Source organism: Crocodylus porosus, unplaced genomic scaffold (assembly GCF_001723895.1).
Source record: "Crocodylus porosus isolate Cpor-Errol unplaced genomic scaffold, CroPor_comp1, whole genome shotgun sequence".
Classification (NCBI taxonomy): domain Eukaryota; kingdom Metazoa; phylum Chordata; order Crocodylia; family Crocodylidae; genus Crocodylus; species Crocodylus porosus.
Genome location: NW_017728943.1, coordinates 90,241,274 through 90,258,253, shown reverse-complemented (window position 1 = coordinate 90,258,253; position 16,980 = coordinate 90,241,274). Strand labels below are relative to the sequence as shown.

Below are 16,980 nucleotides of genomic sequence, written 5' to 3'. Positions count from 1 at the left end.
CCCACTGCCCACGTCCTTCCAGGTCGAGAAGAACCCATCCACTACCACCCTCTGGGTGCGGCCCTCCAACCAGTTGGCGACCCATTTGTAGGTGCTGTTGGGGTGGAGTGAGGGTCACCAGCAGGTCTGGGGGGTGGCTTTTATTTTAATCATGGATTTGGGGGGGTTTATTAGAGAATTTGCAACTTTTTATCAGGGAAGACCAGGATCCCTGGTTATAACTCATCTGTGTGCTTTAACTTCAATTATGCATATTTCTTGTTCCTGTGTAGAAGACAATTTAGATGTACAATTCTCAGCTAGTTCTGAAATACTAAGCATTAGAGGGATAGCAGTAAGTTAGTTTTGCTGGTGGAAAATCGTGGTCTTTTTTCCCACTCTTTTGTTTTTATTTTGCATTTAGTGGAAATGGGTACACGGTAGATAATGACCTGGAGGAATGAGACAAGGTATGCTCTTTTAACTAGAAATGGTTGTGTTCTAAAGTAAACACTCTTTCTAACCACAGCACTATCGTTCAAATAGCTGTCTCAGTGCACATGTGCAGATTACACTAACCACAGATACAGCTCATTTTAGAATAATTCGATGTGAAAAAGTTTAAAATGCATAAAGAAATTGTTGGTAAGTGAAGTATAATTGGTTTTGAGCTGTTACCTGTAAAATATGTTAATAAAGTATTTTTCTTAGTCTGTTAATTTTAAATCTTGACAATTTGTCACCTCTTCTATCTTCAGGCTCTGGAAAATTAAGGTACCTGCAAATTCAGATGACATTGTAACAATTATCCGTGGAAAGGCAATAGCTTTTCAAGATTGCTTTGTTCAAGATACTCCTTACATGCTTTCCAGACCTGAACAGCCATTTTTTAACAATGCAAATGACATCTCCCTCTCTTCACCAGCTGGTAGTGACATCTACATTGTGTGGTCTGCATGCTTTCCAACAACTGCACTTGTGTTGACAGATTTTGGAACTTTCCATACAAATGATGGATTCAAAACTTCTAAAGAAATAAAAGCTCCATCACACATTTTGACCTCTAACTTTGCTCAAAATGTAACTGTTGTGGCTTTAGTAGATGATGGAATCTTGTTTTTAATAAATGGAAATATTTACAAACGAGAGTCTAATGGTTTCTTTAAACTTGGAAGAGACTACGATATACCAGAAGGAGAAATTATTGGAGTACAGTCAAGGTTTTGGTGTCCATCTGAATATCCAATGAAGGTAAGTCTTAGTAAAGTTTCATTTTACATTTTGAAGTATATAAGTTCACTAGATCTGTAAAGTATTCTGTGTTTTCTCCAGCTATAAAAGAGTATTTGGAATTTAAGGTGGCTTAAATGTAACTAACTTATTTTCAGATCACTTAAAAAAATAAAAGCTTGAGTTTGTAACTTGATTCCAGTAGCACTTTATCAATTGACTGAAGATCTATCACAAGGCTTTTTAATAGAGATGTTGACATGTTTTATTAACTTGTTTGTTACTATGCATCTAATTGGGTTTTTTTTCTTAACAGAGTGGGAGAAAATTAAGTACAACAGCAATATGGACATCAACTGAACTGCACCTTGGATATGATGACAATGTTTTTATTAAAATAACAGATACATCAAAGCTACAAAAGATCCTGGGATTCCCAGAGAATGTTTCCTTATCTCTAGGCACTGTTTCCTATGACTCATGCCCAGCTGAAATTGCTTTATTGGTGGCCTGCACTGGGTGCAGCTCCTCAAGGATGTTTTATGTAGTGACATATAATGAAGATAGGTATATGTGGGTTCTGAGAAACTTTTTCTTAAGTGCTCCTTCCAAGGGTTTTATGAAGATGGAATTCATGTATTCAGCATTGCCATCAATGCTGCTGTGGAACAAGACATCTATGTATTATAGCTATAGAAACAACACAGCTTATGGATTTCCTCCAGTGCATGAGACAAATATGACCCCAGCCGAATATACTAATGGGAGCAGTATTCACCAAATTGTAATAGGTTAAGTATACAGTGTTGGTTTTTGGTATAATTTAAGTATAAGGCAGAAGTAAGTAAGATAATTCCTAAAAATCTCTTCTCTAGCAATTATTTGCTATTATTTATTAAAATAATTAAACTCAGGGGACTATAAGGATTAAAATGCATCACTTTTAGCTGGACAGAAATATTTATAAGGTAATTAACTGATATTTTTCCTTCAAGTACTGCCAACATGGATTTTTTAGGAATGTGTGCCACTAGTAAGGAGTCCAGGTTGTAGCTGTATTGGTCAAGAGGAAAAAGCAATCAGGGCTTATGGTAAAGATGATATCTTTTATTAGACCAACAAGATTTTTGCAAAAAAAAAATTTAATTGCAAGATTTTAAATTGCAAAAAGCTTTTAATTGCAAGCTTTTAATTACAAGCCTTACCACTAGTAAGGAAGCTTTTAAACAGCAGCACTTGATACATGCCTCTGATATTTTTGACATTTTGTCCCACTGATCTTTTTTCTTTTCCTGTCTATTGGTAATATTTATTTAGCTGCCATGGTAGGGTAGTGCTTGAAAATGTCGTAAAATTATAGAAAATTAGGGTTGAAAGGGACCTCAGGGGGTCATCTAGTCCAGCCTCTTGCTCAAAAGAGGACCATCCCCAATCACCCCACCCAAGGCTTGGTTTAGCTAGGTCTTAAAAACCTCCATGGATGGAGAGTCCACCACCTCTATCAGTAACCTGTTCCAGTGCTTTACTATTCTAATGAGAAAATTCTTCCTAATATCTAACCTAAACTTCCTTTGGTGCAACTTGAGACCACTGTTCCTTGTTCTGTCATCTGCCACCACTGAGAACAGTCTAGCTCCATCTACTTTGTAACTACTCTTCAGGTAGTTGAAGGTTGTTCTTAAATCCTCCTTCAGTCTTCTCTTCTCCAGACTAAATAAGCCAAATTCCCTCAGAAGTCATGTTCCTCAGTCCTCTCAACATTTTCATTGCCCTCTGCTGGACTCTCTCTAATTTGTCTACGTCCTTTCAGAAGTAGGGGACCCAAAACTGGACATAGTAATCCACATGTGGCCTCACCAGTGCTGGACAGAGGGGAAGAATCACCTCCCTCCATCTGCTGGCAACAGTCCTACTAATGCAGCCCAATATGCCATTAGCCTTCTTTGCAACAAGGGCATTCTGGGCATGTCTACATGAGATGCTTAACTGTATAGTAGCATAGTTTACTAAGCAGTAAGAGTGTGTATCTACACATGTGCACATTTACTATACAGTAAAAATGCTTAACTATGCATAAATTTGCTACCTGCAAATGCAAGTAGCAAATGTATGCACAGTTAGTTACTACACAGTTATGCAAGTGTAGACATGACCCGGAAACAAGTTTACTCTCAGGTAAGCCCTGCCACTAGGGGGCCAGCCTGAGACTAGCTCCAGAGCTCCAGGCTGGGAGCCTCTCCTGCCCCAGGGCTGGGCTGCCTCTCTGGCAGCCTCTGCCTCAGACTTGAAAAGCAGGGAGCCTGCAGCCACTCCAGGCCCCTGTGTCCTCCTGGGCAGGCCACAAGCCAGTTGTCCTAGCCTGCTTGCATCCCGACTCTACTGCATGGCACTGCAGTGCCATGCACCTGCCAGGCCTGTGCCATCCAGGCCAGCATGGTGCTCATTGACCATCAGGAATGTTCAGAGCAATTTAGAAGAAAATCAAGGTTTCAGAAAAGAAAGTATTTTTCATCCTATACCAGTGTTTCTCAGCTGGGACATGCACAGAAGCAACAACTTGGTGTGATACATGAGAAGACTGATCTGGTTCACAACGTTCTATGTCCTGTTTCATCCTCCATTTGGTTTTCATTCTTTGTTCTTTAAGGAAACATGATAGAATTACAGCAGACCAGCTGTCATGCTAATAATTTTGGGATAGTTTTAATGATCCATGTGTATAATGTGTTGCCTTATCTCACACTCCCAGCCATGTCAGTCTTTAGAGATTGTTCTAGCAAGAGTCTTATAAGGTAGATTTATGTGGGGCAGAGGTGGATTAAGATTTATTGGGTCCCTGGGCAAACATAAAATTGGAGGCCACCTGCAGGAGCTGGACTGCAGCAAGGGAAGGGGCCCCTTCCTTCCTGGTGCTGCCGCTGCCAAGGGTGGGGCAGGCCTGTGTGCCATGCGGGGGAGGTTAGGGTGGAACCAGCCAGGCGGGGGGTGGAGCGGCACATGCCCACCTCTCCTCCCTGCTCCCCAGGCTCCCCCCCACCCCACCACCACAGCCAGAGCAGAGCCCAGTGGAGTGAGGGCAGATGTAGGTTGTCCACTGTGGGCTCAGGATTCTCCCTCCTCCACCCATGCTCCCTGAACAAGCCACCTCTAGCTCTGTCCTACTCCCTGCCCTCGCCCTAGGTACCATGCCCTGGCTGGGCAGTGCCCCCAGTCCCTCCCCCACTCCCTCCCTCACTATGCGGGCCTCGATCTGTTCCGCCATGCCCCTTCCCTCCCCCACAGCCCTTCCCTCTCATTAGACTTACCTGCAGGAAGCTGGCTGCCTGACTGTTCCTGGCCTTGTGTAGCCATGCACATGCGCCGGGGCAGCACTAGGTGGGGCTTGGGGAGGCAATAGCCACCCCAAAATTCACTTTAGCCCCCCCATAGCCACCCCTCCGAGCACCACTACCACTGCCTGCCCACCCCACTCCCACCCACAGCCCCCAGAGGTGTGGCACTCCCAGCCTAGCCAAGCACAGCCCTGGCCCTGCCCCTGCACCAGGAAGAGGGTGGTGCTGCCCCTGCATCTCCAGGCAGCCCCAAGCAGGACCTCTTGCAGACTGGACTACTGTGTGCCTGCAAGACATCCAGGACTCCCTGATTGGCAGGTACCCCTGGGCCCAGGACCTGGTGACCCATATGTTAATCTGCCTATGATGGGGGTGGTGAGGGGAGCCAGGGGATTCTTTTTTTTCTCTTTTTCTTTATTTTGCTTCTCTGAGACAAGTTGTAATCTCTTTCAGTTTTTGTCTTTCTTTAGAGTGGAATATGATAAATCCTAGAAAATCTGTACTTTGTGTCCATCCATCTTAACTGTAGACTGCTCCTAGATCTTCTCATGATCTGTTTTTATTCAAAGTGATGCATTCTTAGAATTATGTCTCCATATCTATTTGTGTTGGGAGCATAAAAAGGTATGAGTTATCTATCTATAGATATTAATGCATTTGTCTCCAGTTTTAGGAAGGTTTGTAGCGCTTTTTTGAGATTATTTTAATTACTACCCAAAAAAAAACTAAATCAGTAAAGATGGATTTTTTTTTCTTGCAGATTATTCTGGAAACATCGTGATCAAGATGCAAAATAATATCATGTTTTTTTTTAAATTTGACTTAATAGATGTTATACTGCTCCCTAGATGGGAAAATGAAAGTAAAAACACAGTCCTTTACTTGAATCCATCTGGTAACCTTTATATTATGGTCATCAATAGTTCTGGTATACACCGCCAGAATTATCCCTTGAGAATGGAAGTACATGGTGCCTCTTACCGCCTTATTGATGAATGCCCATATCTAGCATTTCATCACAACATAGATTTAAATGTCTATTATCTGGACAAAGGGGATGAAGTGACATTTTGGGCACAAATATTATTTCAGGAGAATCTGGGTGTATTTGTAGATGTGAGAATCCACAGGCCAGAACTATTGAAACAGGTGACACATGTTGAGTATGAAATTGCTCATGAAATCTGTACTAAAAACCAGGTGAGTTATGTGAACATGGTTCCTATATATAAGAAGTTTCTTTCTAAATAACGTATTTTGATATGCTTTTTTGCTTTGCTCGAACAATGTTTTGCACAGTTCTTAAGACATTGTTAGAGGGGTGTGGAGTGGCTGCTTCCAACATCTTCAGGCTTATCTTCTAGCAGACTTGCTGAGGCCCTACAGCAGAGTTTCTACTAGCAGAAATAACTTGGAGCCATCTCTTTTCTGCTAAAATGTTAAACATATTTTTTGCAGTTTAAAATGTGTTTACTTAGTAAGAAAAATCACTAGTTAATTATAAAATAAATGTTATTACCAGTTACCTTCATCCCAAACATGCTTGCATTTAAAAAATAATTGCGAAGATCTGGAATATGCAGAACATAAACTACAAACATGTAAACACAGTGTATGTACAATTCAAATTCCACCTGAGAAAACAGGTTCAGCAGCTCAGGGATCACAAATTCTATGATACATGCATAAAAAAATTCTATGAGACTTGTAGGCAATATGGAACTAATTTTATACATCACAGATGTCAAACTTACAGCCCATGAGCCAAATATGGTCTACAGAGCCATATCTTGTGGCCCATAGGGATGGTAGAAGAGCCAGGAATTCAGGGGCAGGGCTTACAGCCAAAATTTGGGGCACAGAGTCCAAGTGGACATGCATGTCAGCAGCAGGAGGCAAGCAACAGCTTGGTTAACCACCGTAATCTTCCTGGTCACCACAACTTCTTCCATCCCTTGGGAGCTCCACAGTCTGAATCTGGCCCAGGGGTCAGTGTGAGTTTTACACCCCTGGTTTACATAATGAGTTCAGGATGACTGTAAGCTCCATCTAGGACCCACATTGAAATTACATCTTATTTAAGATCTTAGTATCATTAAAATGTCCTTGAGCTGTACTGTGAAATTTGTTCTTTAAGGATTTTTACTAATCATCATTATTGTTTATTCTCTTTTAGACAATTAAATTTTATCAAAATGTTGACTATAGTGAATCACTTGATTATATGAAGACAATGTAAGTACTGAGAAATTTTTTAAGATAGTTAAAATGATTAGATGGGTGGCAATTTACATGTATATTAAATATGTGGCCAGTAGTTTTGATGAGTATAGCTTAAAAGTTATTTAAATCTGTATAGTTAAGGGCAAGTGTTACAAATTATAATTCTTAATTGGGTGATATCACAGAATAGTGCTGTTTCTAGTGGGGTCCTTCAGTGATCAGTGCTTGGTTCAATTTATTAAAGTTATATAAAAATATTAATCAAATCCTTGCTGGAAACATTGCAAATGAAATAAAGATTGGTGGGGTATCAAATAAAGAAATACAAAATTAAAATATTTATTGAATGCTTGTCCTCTTCTGCATCATCAATAACTATATTGTTTCTATTTAGTAATGAACTAGCATTAGGTTGCCTTTTGTTCCTAGTATATTTAACAAACACTTTATATTTAATTATATTATTTAATTCTTCTGGCCATTAATTTTTACGTTTTTCCTTCCCTTATCAAATTTTCTATAATTCTTATTTGCCAATTTATTAATCATTATCAGCTTTCCTTTTCTTCAATTTCCTATATATGCTTTTAAATTGTATAGCTCTTTTATTTCCCACCTATGAAAGTATTTTGAGTATTAAGTAAAATGTTTTTAATTCCCAGTTATAATTTATCCTTTTTTTCTTTAAATTATTTTTGCCAATTGACTGAACACCTCATTTTTTCACCCTTGCACAGATCTTTTAAAGCATCAAGCATAGACATATTTCTGGTTTGGACTTTTATTCTGTTTGCCTATAATAATTGTGATCAGTTCATGATTACTTAATCCACTTATACCTAAGCAGCTAGTATTTTTAATTCTGGAATCAATTGCTCTCCACCTATTACTATGTAGTCTCACAGAATTTTTCTGTGTTGGTTATAATACTTTTCAAGTTAGGAGATTTGCCATCTGTAATATTGTAGATATTGTGATGGTAATGTAGTATTAACAGCAGTACTACATAAGTCATTCCAGCATAAGTTACTCATATGTAATGTGGTAGGTGTCTTGCAATCCCATACTTCAATTTTATTGGTAACCTGTAGGGACCAGGATGGAATTTTCCCTCACATGAATGCTACTAGATTCTGGAGAGGTTTTTCATCTTACTCTGAACTACTAGGATGTAGACCACACCAATACCTGATGATTACCTATCACTCATGCTGGTACTTCAGAAACTCAGATGTGTCTTCCTTACAGGATCTTGGTCTTTTGCTCAGGGTCAAACCAATCACCAAATTTGGGATAAGAAAGGATTTTTTTCCCTGTAAATCAGGCTGGCAAGGGCTGTGGATTATGTTAAGATGTTGTGGGGGACCCTGGAACCCAAGTTTCTCCCCTTTGTTTTGCTGTGTATTTTAGGGCCCCTTTATACCTACAGGTAAAGGTACAATAGGATATATAATGCATAATCCACACAATCGTGCCTCCTGCCATGCCACATATGTATAGCAGGAGGTCTGATTGTGGGATCATGAATCGGATCCCTGCACTCCTTACTGCTGGTGCAGGGGCAAGAAATAAGCTCCCATAGCTGGAAACCTGGGTCATCTGATGGGGCTTCCAAATATGGGGGTACACTATACACTCCGGCAGCTGGGAGCTCCATCAGCTGACCTGGGATCCCAGCCACAGGGCACTCCGGGAGTCCTTGCAGCAGGGAGACCACAGTTGACATGGTTTCCCAACCATGGGGCTGCTTCATGTAACCCTGTCACTACAAAACCACAGCTAATGTGATCTCCCAGCCATAAGGGCACATGAAGCACCCCTAGAGCTAGGACACCATGTTAGCTGTGGTCTTTCTGCCATAGGTACCTCTGGGAATAAGTGGAGTTGACGCATCTCCACAGATGAGAGATTGCATCAGCTGTGGTCTCTCAGTCATAGGGATGTCTGGAGCACCTCAACAGCTGCAACTGTACCTCAGCTGCAGTCTTCTGGCCATGGGGATGCATGGGACAACCCCATGGCTGAGGCCCCTGTCATCTGATTGGGTTTCCAGTGCAGGGCCTGAGAGCCAGCATCAGCTGGGAGCTCCCAGGCTCCCAGGTGCACATGGGCCTCCCCAGCTGGGAGCTACAATCAGCTGATAAAGCTTCCAGATAGTGGAGCCCCTAGGAGCACATTCAAATTAATGGTGTGATAGGCAGCAGCTACAAAGTTTTATTATACATATTTTGTGGAATAACTTCGTAGCTTATTCCTCTTATGCCATTAATTAATTGAACATGTGGCCAGGTGACCACTTAAGGTGTGATTAACTAGTTAATCACACTTTAAGTGTAATATGTAGATGGGGCCTTAAGGGACAGAATAGATCTTGCTCCAGGAGTTATTCCTGGGGTCACTCTTTACCTTTAGCCAACCCAAACCAGCTCTTCACAGCTCCAGCAGAGGAAGGCCTGCCATTCTTTGGGGTTATCACCCTGGGTTTGCTAAAACAGAAAAAAAAAAAGCAGATCCCCACTTCGATGGAGCAACAGTTGCTATATCATCATCATGCTTGTCACAGACAATCAACAAAGCTAAACAGGAAAAGGATTTTATTACAGAATAGGTATAACATGCAAGCAAAAGTAACTATAATTTGAGAGAGAGAGATAAGACAAATATAAAAGGTCAGAAATACAAGGTTTCACACTACTTTTCTATTCAGAAACAGCTTCAGAACAGTCCCCTGTGACCAGCTATTTCTCTGCAGATGACTTTTCTTGGCCAGCAGATGACTTTTCTTGGCTGCCAGTTCACTGACTCCCTCAGCTTGTGCCAGCTGAGCCCTAGATGAGATTCTCAAAGTTTTGGGAGCATCTAGTTTCTTTACCAACTCAAACTGGGGCCCAAAAATGTCCCTCTTCCCTAAAGTTTTCCTGAACCCTGCTGTGTTGTAAGGCACAAGATGTTGTACCTTCCAAATCTCCTTCTTATTTCTGGGGAGAATTAATGTTATATAGGTGAGTTTTCTCTTTCCACCAAGTAGGACATAACTAATAGTGCATCTGCCCCTTGTGACTAATGGTAACTTTCAGAACAAAATTTTGGGGCCAATCTACTTAACCAGTGCTTCAATCCATGCAAGGAGCAACACGTGGCCTTTTCTGAATAGGAATGTCTACTATTGTTCAAACACACATCATCAACTTTCCTCAGCTTTAGGAAAGCTGATTTTGATAAGCTCAGGAGGCTTGTTGTCGAGGCCCTAAAGGACCATGACTCAACAGGGAGGGAAGTCCAAGAGGAGTGGTTGCTCCTTAAGGGAGCAATCTTGAAAACACAAGGGATGTCCATCCCATCTCGGAGAAAAGGTAGCAAAAGGGCACAACAACCCTCTTAGCTCAGCAGGGAACTTGTGGACCTCCTATGCCTAAAATGAGAGGCTTATAAAGGATGGAAGACAGGAATCACCACTAAGGATGAGTATTTTGCACTGTTCTATACCTGTAGGGAGTGAACCAGGAAAGCCAAGGCTGCAACCGAACTCCAACTGGCTACACGTATCAAGGACAATAAAAAGTCCTTTTTCAGATATGTGGGGAGTCGGAAGAAAAGCAGGGATAACACTGGACCTCTGCTAAACCAAATGGGACAACTGACAACCGACATCCAGGAAAAAGCCAACCTGCTTAATGGGTACTTCATATCAGTTTTTCATCAGCCCAAAGGGACCTCCCTGCCTCGCATGTTGAGGGACGGTCAGGATGAGGGTGAATTTATACTCAGCATCGGTGTAGACAGATTGCACCCCAACGTACTTAAGGAGCCCAGCCAGTGACAAAGATATTTGAAAATTCATGGCACTCAGATGAAGTGCCTGAAGATTAGAAGAAGGCTAATATGGTGTTCATCTTCAAGAAAGGAAGGAAAGTAAATCCAGGGAACTACAGGCCAGTCAGCTTGACCTCAATGGCTGGAAAGATTCTGGAAAAAATCATCAAAGAAACCATTCTTGAAAATTATCAAGGCAACCCTTCTGGATAAGCTGGCTGAGGGCAACATCCTGAGGGACAGCCAGCACAGATTTGTTGTGGGTAGGTCTGGCTTGACCAATCTCATCTCCTTCTATGACCAAGTGACATACCACATGGACAAGAGAGAAGAGAATGACATCATATATCTGGACTTTAAAAAAGCCTTTGATCTGATTTTCCATGATCTCTTCATAGAAAAATTGGCCAACTGTGGGCTCAGCTACATCACAGTCTGATGGCTGGGGAATTGGTTTGGCAGCCAAACCCATAGAGTGGTAGTCAATGGAAGTGAATCATCATGGTACGCCCCAACCAGTGGTGTCCCCCAAGAATCCATCCTTGGATCTGTTCTCTTTAACGTCTTTATTAATGATGTGGACACTGGTGTCAGAAGTGGACTGGCCAAGTTTGTTGATGACACTAAACTTTGGGGTAGAACATCCACACCTGAGCAAGGTTCTCTCCAAGGTGCACACATGCATGGCTGCACACAATTTAAAATCTTGCCGTGCACCAACTTCTTAATGCCGCGCACCCACCTGGAGAGGAGCTGGTCGCAGAGCGCAGCGGAGGTATCGGGAGCCTGGTGGCTTGGGATATTTACCAGATGTAAGCTCCTCACTCCTCCCCACGGCCTCCTCCCCAAGGTAAGGCGAGGCAAGGTGGGGGCGGGGACAGGGGCTGGGACAGAGTGCCTCCTTGTGGTGCCGGGGAACTACTCCAGCTGTTTGTTTTTTTTTTACCTTGTTGTGGCTGGAATCCACCACCTCTTCCGCTGCATCTGGTGTGCCAAGATATTCATTTAGTTACCAGCTGAGTGGGGGAAGAGTTCCCAGCCCCAGCCCTGGCCCCGGCCCCAGGGAGGGATCAGGGGGCCACAGAACTACATCTTGCAGGGGGTCCCCAAAGATTTTTGGCTGGTCCTGCATGTGATTTCCCCCTCATACAAGTTTTACACCACTGTAAGTTTCTATTTTTCAGTTAAGTCACTGCTGATTTTCAAAGGCATAGATGAAAAGGAAAATATGGGCCTATAAATACCACAGAAGGAAATCATTGCATGTAAGCAGTTTACATGACTCCTGAAAGTGCACAGAACTCTTTTACTGCTTTCTTTATTTTACTTTTCTTTGGCACAATGTTTGGGTAAAGCTATTTAATGTGTAAGTACCTATAGGAGTTTCTTCATCAATACACACTCAAGTACTGCGGTTATGCTGGTATCTGATTTTGTGTGAGGAGAATCAGAACCTAACCCTCCAGCTGTTTGTGGCAAGTGACAATTTTAACTCTTAAATCTGTTCATGAATGTATAATACCCCTGTCCCGGGGATAGGAAGAAGAGGGACCAGGAAGCCCCACCCGCGGGGCACAGCATGGGAAGAAACACGAAAAGAAACAAAGAAAGAAATACAGAACGATTACTTACTTGCAAGAGGAGTGACACCAGAGGATCAAAAAAAAGAGCCCGCATGGTTTACAAGCCGCACCTTTATGCAATTAAAGCTGGCAGGTGATGGCATGAAGACATACCAGCTGGCAGGGATAAAAGCAGCCACTGGCAGTATTGCGGGGAGAGCCAGTGAGGAGGCGGAGGTTCTGTGCCAGCAGCAGACAAAGACGGCATGAACTAGGAATGCCGGGATGACAGGCGGCTGCTGAATCAGCAAGGCTTTACCCCTGCTTGACAGGGGCACCCATACTGACCCCAGGAATAGAGCCGGCCAGGAAGCAATACATAAGAGTGCTTAAGCAGAACTCAATTACTATTCAAGTGGTCATATATTTGTTACACTATTAATGGGAACAGACTGAAGTGGCACACTTACGGACCAAAACAGTGTACTCATGAACCGAAGTGGCACACTCATGGATCTCTACACCTTAGAGGGAACATTGCACCTGAGGATAGGCTGGTGATGCAGGCTGACCTGGATAGGCTTAGAAAGTGGGTGGATATAAACCTGATGACATACAATACTGACAAATGCAAGATACTCCATCTTAGGGAAAAAAACCCGCAGCACGCTTACAGGCTTGATAGTGCTATGCTCACTAGCACCACAGCCAAAAAAGACTTGGGGGTCATGATTGACCACAAGATGAACATAAGCCACCAATGCGATGTCAAAACTGGTAAAGCAAACACAACTCTGGCTTGCATCCGTAGATGCTTCTCAACTAAATCTCAGGATGTCATCCTCCCACTGTAGTGCCGCTGGAGTACTGCATCCAGTCCTGGGCTCTGCAATTTAAAAGGGATGTGGAGAAGCTTGAGAGAGTCCAGAGGAGAGCCACGTGTATGATCAGAGGGCAGGAGAACAGGCCCTATGATGAGAGATTGAGAGCCATGGGACTTTTCAGCCTGGAAAAGTACAGGCTCAGGGGAGACCTGGTAGCTGCCTATAAGTTCATAAGGAGTGTGTATCAGGATCTGCGGGAACGCCTGTTCACTAGAGCGCCCCAAGGGATGACAAGGTCCAACAGTCTCAAACTTCTCCAAGACTGTTTTCGGCTGGATGTTGCAGGGCACTAAGGTGCCTGCTCCTTTAAGGGCAGAAACTGCCTAGGGAGAGAGCCCTACCAGTCAGTTAGGAACCCCTCACCTGCAAGTTACCATGGCAGCAGGGATGAGGGGATTAGCCTGCACCTGCAGGTGGTCAGCTGACCGGAAGAGGCAGGGCCCGGGGCATATATAAACCCCAGGGCTGGGACTAGAGAGACAGTTCTCTGTCAGCAGCCAAGGGGGAAGGAGCTCTCTTGGAGGAAGCCAAATGGAGATACTGCCTGTGCTACTTCTGGTAGGATTAAGAGGCTCCAGGAGCTCACCAGGGACCCTGGCCTGCAAGACACTTAGTGCTATGGGGGGGGGAGTTTTAATGTTTTAAAGGGACAGAGCACCCCCTGAACTGATTGCATTATGTTATAGCCCAGGGGCTTATATTTTGATTCCTGTTTGTAGACCAGAGGATCAGGCTGAAGCTATTGGGAAAGGTGGAGGACTCACTGGGGGCCCACTACAGTGTGGGGACCCTGGTACCAGCGAGGGTGCCATGTCAAGTGTGGGGGGGGTGAGTGGACCCCAGCACCAGAGAAGGTGGAGTGTTGGGTGGGTGAGTGGACCCCAGCACCAGAGAGGGCACAGTTACTGAGGCTGGACTAAGCTGAGGCTTCAATACAAGGAGGCAACATCTGTATACCATCTGCAAGGCTTGGAGCGTGGTAAAGCAGCAGTTTGGAGCCACGCATCTAGCCCATAAGGCTGAGGGTATCCCATAAGGCATCCATTTTGGAGCGGGACCCAAAAGGGGTCTGAGAACCCACAGGGTTCAGTGGGGTCCAGCAGGGTCATATCCAAAATATAAACTTAAGGGCAGCCTCCCTATCTATTACAGTGATAGAAAGACATGGCAGGAAAGAGAGAGGGTGCCCGTGGGGCAGGATTGGTATGGTCAGGGAGCCCCCTAGGGGTATCACAGCCATCCCTGGGGACCCCAGCCTGTGACACTGGACATAAGGAAAAACTTCTTTACTGTCTGAGCCCTCAAGGCCTGGAATAGACTCCCTCCAGAGGTGTTGCAAGCATCTACTCTGGACTCTTTTAAGAAATGTTTGGACACTTATCTTGCTGGGATCCTCTGACCCTAGCTGACTTCCTGCCCCTGGGCAGGGGGCTGGACTCAGTAATCTTCTGAGGTCCCTTCCAGCCCTAATGCCTATGAAATCAACATGCTGTCTAGTCTAGGGATTGGGTTCCTCTTGGGTGTGAGAAGAAGTAACTACCACACCTGACCATTTGTAAGTACAGCCACTTCTGTTTCTTAACTACATGTTTGGCCAGGATGCCCCTTGGGTATGTGCTAAATACCTAACTTGACTACCTTTGAGTTGCATCATGAAATTACAAAAGTTTGTTTATATCATGTCCTATAATACATACAGGCATAACAATGACAAAACTGAACACCGCTTCACACTAGCTACAAATAGAGACCAAACACCACAGGGGTAAACCTAATTTGGGAAAATATCCATGTATGCCACATTGTGAACCCTAAAGGCAACTTGGTTTTGGGGTGAATCCATAACAGTAGGAGCAATGGTCTCAAGTTGCAGGAAAGAAAGTTTAGGATGGATATTAGGAGTGAAGCACTGGAACAGATTACCTAGAAAGGTGGTGGAATCTCCATCTTTGGAGGTTTTTAAAGACCAACTCAACAGAGCCCTGGCTAGAATAATCCAGTTGGAGATGGTCCTGCTTTGAGCAGGGTGTTGGACTAAATGATATCCTGAGGTCCCTTCCATCCCTAATTTTCAATTATTCTCTGACCATTCCCTTTCTGTTCCTGCCTGAATGCTCTAGATCCAGAAATCCACCAGTAAATATGCTCCAGATTATCCCTCTGCATCTGCTCTTGAGACCTATGAGGCAAAAACTCCCTTTCACCTTTAAACATAAATACATTGCTGTGGTTATAGTTTGTTAGTTAATTTGGTGCTATTATTGATCTATATTGAAACAAATATAAAAAAAATCATAACACTGACAGTGGTATGGGGGTGTTTCCCATATAGAAATGAAACCACTGGTGTCATGACAGTTGAAGTGCGACCTAGTATGACTGGAAGAGCATGTTCAACAGTCAGGAAGGTGAGTTTTATAGTTCAAAAAACTCATTTGGATAAAATCTAGTGGTCTTACATCTTAGATTCTTAGGGTAAGCCTCTCTTCCTTTGACATCAATTGGAATTTTATTATAGATGTTACCAGGACCCTAATTTTACCCAGATTTAGAGATATAGATAGAGATATAGTATGCCAGTTTATGCATATACCACCCACCTACACATAGGTGAGTTTCTAACTTGGGTGGTATGGGGTGTATGTGTCTGCTTAGGGTGCTTGGTGACTATCAAGGGGATAGTCACTGGGGGGATTCCTATGGGAAGGGGAATGAAGGGTCAAAGATCTCCAGAAGGAAGGGAAGGAGGGAGATGAATGGGAGGCTAAAGATCAGAGAATGAAAGTTGCTGGGGCCAGAATTAGAACTGGAAGACTGGAGGCAAGTTGGGGTTACTTAAGGTCAAGTGCCCCAGGGTTACTTGAAGTCACTGGTGCAAGGGAAAAGCCCAGTGGCAGGGAGAAAAACAGGCAGGAAAGAGAGAGATAGGCAGAAAGCTGAGAGATCAGGGGGCAGATAAGTGGTGGCAAGGAGGAAACAGGAAACTCAACTCAGGGTTTCAAAATAACAGGTTTATTAAACAGACGACACACTACACAGCCCAGTGAAGTTATTGGTTCCTGCACATGCACTCACAATGGTAGCAGGACAGAGTCAGTGGAAGGGTTGGAGTCCAAATAGGGAAGAGAAACAGAGTCCAAGTCCTTGGTTGAAGAGGGAGTGGGGGTGATAGCTACCTATCCAGGCTGGAAGGGGGTCCTCGATGACCAGTTGGGGTTTTTGTCCAGCAGGTGTTGTCCTGAGGGGCGTTGCCAGCAGGGCCTTGGGTGGATAGATAGTGTGGCATGGTGCTGGTCCAGATGGAGAAGGCATCCCAAGGAATCAGTCTTCACTATCCTTTTTTATGGGGCAGACTACCTATGATCTCCTATGATGAGAGCATGTCCAGGCAAAGTCCTATTCCAGATGGTTCCAGATGTTCATACGGAGTATGTGCAGCCTTGGCACAATGGGTTGGCTGGTTTCTGCAGCAGTCTTTGTCTTCCAAATCTTGAACCAGGGAGGGTCAATGCAGGGTGATGGCTGGGTCCTTGAGTTGATGGTTTGGCCATTCAGAGGGAGCTATTTTTTAGACCTACTGACATTGTTTCTCAAACACCTCATTCATCCCCATTTATTCAGGAACCAATTTACATAGGAGGGGTAGGTATGAGTCACAGTTACAATAGGGTATGCCTGGGCAGGGGACAAGATGGAGACTTGCCATTACTTTACAGACACAGGCCTAAACCATACAATATTAATATGAAACAATAAATATCAATGCAAAATACAATATAAAACAGTAAAAAAAAATCAATACAAACGTAAACAGAACAATATTTACAATATAAATGGGGCTTATTACAATAATAGCATACAAGAACTTAGCCTAGCTTACCTAGTATTACTTGTAATCACTTAAGGGCTAGAGAAAGCAGAGAGAAAAAGTCAGAAATGGTTAGGGGAAGGAGAGGG

At 43.5% G+C, this 16,980-nt stretch overlaps 1 protein-coding gene across 2 annotated transcripts in view; it reads left to right on the top strand.

The window, feature by feature from the left end:
* CUNH1orf101 (chromosome unknown C1orf101 homolog) overlaps positions 1–16,980 on the top strand; it is an 83,518-nt gene that overhangs the window by 48,793 nt on the left and 17,745 nt on the right. For both annotated transcript variants that reach the window (XM_019549767.1, XM_019549768.1), the window contains 5 exons: positions 738–1,230; positions 1,526–2,000; positions 5,302–5,741; positions 6,718–6,776; positions 15,356–15,431. In XM_019549767.1, coding sequence (XP_019405312.1) covers positions 738–1,230; positions 1,526–2,000; positions 5,302–5,741; positions 6,718–6,776; positions 15,356–15,431 — 1,543 coding nt within the window. The remainder of the gene's footprint in view (positions 1–737; positions 1,231–1,525; positions 2,001–5,301; positions 5,742–6,717; positions 6,777–15,355; positions 15,432–16,980) is intronic.